Below are 6,321 nucleotides of genomic sequence, written 5' to 3'. Positions count from 1 at the left end.
GGAGGTGGGTGATCTGATGCGGGATCTTAGACAGCCAAAGGAGTCAAAACCCAAGATGCAGAAACAGCTCGGTATAAAACCAGGCCTTCATTTAGAAGCGTGAACTGATTAGTTTCCTTTCCCTGATACAAATCAAGTAAGAACTTACCTACCTCCCACCATTAAGTGCTGGGAAGGACTCAATGGCAACATCTCTCCAAAGAAAAGAAAGCAGAACTCCATGGATGGCTTCAGGAGTATTAGCAGGGGTGTGCAGGAGGGGTGGTTCAAGAAGATGCTGTGGAAGACGTTGTGGGTTGCTGCTGTTTCGCAGGATAGTACCTCTCTGTTCAGGCAGGTGCTTCAGTCCCAAAGAGCTTCTTTGGAAATAAGTGGTCTTTCTGCAAAAAGGCCTCAATTTCTTTGTGGATGAGATGATGAGAAGTGGGAGGAAGGGAAAAATTAGATGGCAGCTGATGGGTGGTGGTGGATCCTCCTTTGAACACTCCTGGCCTGGGATCACAGGCTTCTCTGGGCAAAGCCTGCCTTTGCAGGCCTGCGTCATGTGAGCGGCGCTGGGTACTGGGTAAGCTCTGTGGTTATTTATACAGAGCCTGTGGGAAGCACAGTGCACAAAATAAACTGCCTGCTTCTCAGTCACACAGTGTGAAAGGTTGAAGGGAAATGGCAAGATTCATACTTACCATTATGTAACCACGAAAAACCCCTTCCTTCGCAAAGCCGCAGGCAGCGATGGAGTCTGCTGTTGGGTGACTCCTGCTATTTCCTCCACTAAAACAGATGAACTACCGCTCTGAAGCAGTGTGAGCTGAGGAGTCTGAGGGAAGCAGAAAGCCCCTGAAGAGCTGTATCCTGTGCCTTGTTGACGTCCCAGTGTGTGAGGATATGATTGAAAACCACATCAAAACAGAGATGACATACTGATCATTTCACGTGGAGTGCTTCGTTGTGAAGCAGAGCAACCACTTATATGCCCCATGGTGCTGTAGAACACCCTTCTTCCAGGAGAGCCTGCCATGTGTAATTAAAACTACAGGGGTAGTTCCACAGAACTCGAGAAACCCTGTTAACCTCTCTTGTGTGGGGGTCTGTTCAGCTGCAGAATGAAGAGGAGCCAGGCGAGAGTGCGCCCGTGGTGAACGATGCCCCTCCACCTTACAGCAGCATTTCTGCGGAGAACACAGGTAAGCTGCAGGGAGAGGACAGAGCTGGCTTTGCTCTGGCGTTCTTTCTTACCTCCTTAATTGCTCCCCATATTGGGGGCTGGCATTGCAGCGTCTTACCAAGGCTGTGGAGGATCAGAATTGATCCAGAGAGGTTTAGGAGATGCGTTTTGTCTGCATTCATTTGGTGTCGTCCCATCCAGTGGTGGTCAAATTACTTTCCACAGTGTTCTCAGTAGGTTGAAGACAGTTAAAATCAAAGTGCTGTGAGGATTTGTGGTTCCCCTCTTGTTGTTTGCTGTTTGGATGATGCTGTGTTCCTTCCAAAAATAACTTGTTTCTTTAAGAGGCATTAAGGGCTTCACTGTGCAGTAACTAAGGACCTGGTCATAAGGGTTGTAGTTCTGAATCATCATACTGTCGTGTCACTTAGAGCTTCCAGCAAAGCAGCCTGTTCGGTGTCCGTTATGTGTCACTATTTTGGCTTAGGTAAATCTAATTTTTTCCCTCCAGCATTTCATAGTCCATTGTTCAGGTAAGATTTGTGAATCAAACCCAACACACTGCCAGTCTCTGAAGCAGCCAGACAGCTTTGGGTGGAAGTTAGAATATTCTCTTGAGTGTCCTGCCCTGGCTAACCAGCTGTAAAGATGTCCCGTCAGCTCTGGTTCCTTTGTGCGCTCAGCAGCTGGGGCTCAGAAATGCTGGGTTTGATTTTGTTCCAGTCCCTTTCCCCTCCATCAGAAAACAATTCAGAGTCTCTCTCTGGGGAAGTCAGTCACCTGAGGCCCGCAGTGTGTATGGTTGTTTTCAAAATCCCAACAGCCAGGCGTGTGGAAGCTCTGCTCTGCCTCTTACAGTGTATGAGATACAGTGCTCCCCTGTTTTTCACTGGCTATTTTGGGATGGCCAAAGCTCGAAGGGTTGGACAGGCTTCAACAATCTGGGGTATCGGGGTCTTTTGAAGTCATCTGGAATGCTTCTCATTCCCCTTAAGAACAGTGTTCTTAAGGACCTGATGTGTTACCTTCTGTATGATATTTTTTGCAGCTTATTTCGACTACAAGGATGAGTCAGGATTCCCGAAGCCTCCATCTTACAACGTGGCCACAACGCTGCCTAGTTACGATGAGGCAGAGCGAACCAAGGCTGAAGCCACCATTCCCTTGGTTCCTGGAAGGGTGAGTGCGCTCGGCTGCCTGCGTGTCCTTCGGCTTCCTCGGGTCGAATTGCTGGGTAACTCCTGCCGATCAAGAGCACAACTCTTGTTTATTAAGATTTCCGGGGTGGTGATACAACACACTCCCAAGAGCTCCTTGGCTGATTTTGTTTTGGTTTTTTTGTTGTAATTTTTCTCTGTGGTGATGTAAGACGTCTCAGCTTGCCTTTGAAAAACCCAGAAGATTCAGGAGTGCTTGTTCAGCCATCTAAAATCTCTGCCCTTGGTACTCCTGCCCCTTACTTGGTTGACTTCCACAGAGGTCAGTGTAGTGGGTACAAGGATGATAAAACCATTCAGTCAGAATAATTATTTTTTCCTTTAATTTCTTCTTGTTTTTTTCAACTTTATCTCTTGTTCAGCCTCTTCCTCCACCCCTGCTATCATTAGATGTCCACTGCTCATTTTCTTCTCCATAGAGGCCAAATTCCTTGCTGAGATAAGTTTAATTTTTTTGATGAGTAGGGGAATTCTTTACAGTGAGAACAAGAATATGCTGGACCTTGACTGTATTAAAAATACTTTATATGATTTTTGTGCCCTGCATCATCTCAGGATGAGAAGCAGGATTTTTCCCTGCTTGTCTTTGTAGCCTTTAGAAATTTAGGATCCCCCCCACCGCCCAGGGGGAACCTCCTTTGAATGTAAGCGCAGTGTTTTTAACCCCTCCCTTGTACGCTGCCTTTGGAGGGCTGGGCGATTCGCCGGCCCTCTCTCGAGGAGCCACATGCAGAGCTGGGATTGCTGGATGGACTAGGCTGACTTCAATCCACCCGCGTCTTGTCCCCCTTCGATGTGCAGGATGATGACTTTGTGACACGGGATGACTTTGACGACACTGACCAGCTGAGGATAGGAAATGATGGCATCTTCATGCTGACCTTCTTCAGTAAGTACATGGTGGAACCGACTGGTTTTCAGGCAGTGACCCCAAACAGCTGGAGCTGTTTTCACATAACTCCCTGTGTGCCAGGGATTTGTGATTGTTTTTCCTTGGAATTGAAGGAGGATTGACCTGCTGCTTTTCTCCCACTTCCCAGTGGCATTCCTCTTCAACTGGATTGGATTTTTCCTGTCTTTCTGTCTGACTACTTCAGCTGCAGGACGATATGGGGCCATCTCTGGCTTTGGTCTGTCTCTTATTAAGTGGATCCTTATTGTCAGGGTAAGTTACGCAGGCACTGGTACTCTCTCTCCCTAGCTCGTCTGTATCTCTGTTTACACCAAAGTTAGTTATAAATTTAGCTTTTTGTAACAAAATAGATTCTGAGCCTCTTATTCACTGAGAACAGAGCTTTTTGATCGTGCTGTTCTGTTTATATGCTGGAATTATTGTTGTCATGAAAGAGACTAAAGCTTGCACACCCCAGTGTGTGCGCTCTGACAGTTGTGTTGGATCAGCCTGTGTTTGTGAGTTGAGCAGGAGCAGTGAGCTGATCTTTGGAAAACGTTTGTCTAGATAAAGCCAGCCCTGCCACCAGCACAGGGATGTTTCTCTCCACTCCGATGTTCCTTAGGTGCTCCTCCAAAAAAAAAAAAACCCAGTTCCAAAAAATGTGGGATTGCAGATGAGAAGAGGAAAACAGGGACTTCAGAATCAGGAGGTGGAGGTTTGCTGTTGGCTGGAGGACGAAGGGACAGCCACTGCTTTGTTAGTGCCGGGAGAAGCCCGCTGGTGCCCTCTGGTGCGACCAGCCTGCGGCACATGCAGGAGAGGACCGGGAGGTTCTGGTTTACTGCCAGATAAACTCTAGGCGCGTCCTGGCTGTAAAACATCCGCTGTGCTCCCCTCCACCAGATCGTGCAGGGACAGGAAGGGGGATTCTCATCAGAACTGGTTCGTGTGGTGGGACTCTGGATGCACAGACAGGGCTCTGCTGGGACAGGCCTCTGCCTGTGGAGGAAGGAAGGCTGGCAGAGTGTTTATAAAACCTGGAGGGGGAGGAAGAGAAACCTTTGTGATGAAATGCAGCATTCTGCAAGCTCTCCTGTATGCAGTGGGCTTGATGTGGTTACTGCTGCAGCTGGTGAGAGGAGACCTGCGTTCAGAAACTGCCCGGTGCTCTAACTTGTATCTTTTTTATTTTTATTTTTAGTTCTCCACCTATTTTCCTGGTTACTTTGATGGCCAGTATTGGCTGTGGTGGGTCTTCCTCGTACTAGGTGAGTGTGTGTCGGGGGAGCAGAGGGAATGCCCGCTGAAAACTCTCTCAGGTGCAGTCAGGGCGTGTGTGAGCGTAGCTTTAGCTTCACTGGCTGTTAAAATGTGTGTGTATAGATGTAAAACTGAAATGTGACCCTCCTCCTGCTCCTCCTGAATGCTGCCTGCGATTTAAAGGTGCAAGAAACACTGTCCTGTCAGCAGTTCTTGGTGGCAGCACCCTGTTAGCACCCAGAAGTAGTAAAGACAAGAGCAGTGCTTGTCTGCAGAGTAACCGTGGTGTATCTGGTCTCACACCGTGAATGGACCGGCAGGGTGTGGCCTGTCTTTTTTCCTTTTCCTCCTTAGGAAGCGATTGACTCTCACTGGGAGTCAGAATTTGTGCGATTGCCTGGGGAAAGTTTGGTTTTGAGATTGCCTGAAATTGAAAGATGAAGTGTCATTGACACTAAAAAATTCCTGGATTTACTCAGCTCTTGTGCATCCTGAGTTTGGTCCCTCCCTACCAGTAACGCAGAGCTGCTCTGCTCCCTCTCGAACTGGAGAAGCAACGCCCCCACTAACAGGACAAATGTGTTTCTTCCCTCTAGGTTTTCTGCTGTTTCTCAGAGGATTTATTAATTACGCAAAGGTCAGGAAGATGCCAGATACTTTCTCCACTCTCCCCAGAACCAGGGTTCTCTTTATTTACTAAAGGTAAACTTTGTCCTTTCCTGAATTGTTCTGGTTTGTTTTAACTCTTTCTAGTGACTCTTTTAGGCTGGACTTTCTTTGCTTGAGCTTTCTTAGAACACAAGGCAGCAGAAAACAGTTGTTTGTTGGTTCCGCATACGCAGCTCCTGTTTCTGCAGAGCCCAGACTGACCTGGTGGGGATGACCTGGCATTTCTCCCTGGGTTTTTGCTTTGAGGAACCAGGTATTCATTACATTCCACGACTCAGGTTGTAGGAACAGAATCTCTGCCCCTTGGTGCTGCGCTGTGTTTGGCAAGTGTGTCCTTCAGAGTAACTCACGTGCCTGACACACGCAGTACGTCCTAAACGTGAGGAAACACAGAACGTGTCAGAAGATGGTCTTTGGCTTGTCCGTTTGTCTGACGGGCACATGCTATGGGAGTTTGCTGCCAGGCTCCTGGGGAAGTTAAATTCCTGCATGCCTCTGCAGACCCCTCCTGCACGCTTGAGCATACCGTCCTGGTGAACATCTTTCCAAAACCAAACTGCCTAAAGGTCATTTGCTTTAAGGCTGAACTGTAGCACTGCTGCCTTCTAATGGGGCTTTGAAGGAGGAGCTGAACCCTTGGAGCACAATTCGATTTCCTGCTCGAAGCAGATAATGGCCGGGCATTCCGTGGCCCTCCCGCAGGGCAGGAAACTTCCCAGATGGCGGGTGCAAGGTGATGCTCCCTTGAGAAACACCCTCACAACACTGGATTTTCCAGGGACTGGGCTGAAGCGATTGCAGTAGAAAGAAACCAAACCAACCCCAGCTTTAAGCTGGGGGTTGTTAAATCGTTTGGGGTTTAAAAGCGAGGCTTGATTTTCCCCAGCATGCTGCGTTTTATTAGAACTGCCAATCGCGTACGGTGCTGCTTCAGCTCAGCTCTGTGATGAGACGCTGCGACACAGACCGGGCATTGTGCGCTGTTTTCCAGCTCGAGTTTTCCACTGGCGATAGAGTGTAAAAATAGTGCAGTCCATTTATTTTAGTGCTTCAGGTCTGTTTAACAAAATTACGGTTTATGACCTCCTCCAGGATTTGTAATATCCTCTCCAATT

General features: G+C 48.1%; 1 protein-coding gene across 1 annotated transcript in view; it reads left to right on the top strand.

Annotated features, from left to right (window-relative positions):
* The first annotated feature begins 220 nt into the window (after nucleotides 1-220).
* NDFIP1 (Nedd4 family interacting protein 1) overlaps nucleotides 221-6,321 on the top strand; it is a 7,648-nt gene continuing 1,547 nt past the window's right edge. The window contains exons 1-7 of the mRNA XM_010139511.1: nucleotides 221-337; nucleotides 1,097-1,184; nucleotides 2,214-2,344; nucleotides 3,184-3,271; nucleotides 3,423-3,547; nucleotides 4,479-4,545; nucleotides 5,134-5,239. Of these exons, the coding sequence (XP_010137813.1) occupies nucleotides 221-337; nucleotides 1,097-1,184; nucleotides 2,214-2,344; nucleotides 3,184-3,271; nucleotides 3,423-3,547; nucleotides 4,479-4,545; nucleotides 5,134-5,237 (720 nt within the window). The 3' untranslated portion in view covers nucleotides 5,238-5,239. The remainder of the gene's footprint in view (nucleotides 338-1,096; nucleotides 1,185-2,213; nucleotides 2,345-3,183; nucleotides 3,272-3,422; nucleotides 3,548-4,478; nucleotides 4,546-5,133; nucleotides 5,240-6,321) is intronic.

The sequence above is a fragment of the Buceros rhinoceros genome, unplaced genomic scaffold (genome assembly GCF_000710305.1).
Source record: "Buceros rhinoceros silvestris isolate BGI_N320 unplaced genomic scaffold, ASM71030v1 scaffold35427, whole genome shotgun sequence".
Classification (NCBI taxonomy): Eukaryota; Metazoa; Chordata; class Aves; order Bucerotiformes; family Bucerotidae; genus Buceros; species Buceros rhinoceros.
This window is presented reverse-complemented; position numbering and strand designations above follow the sequence as displayed.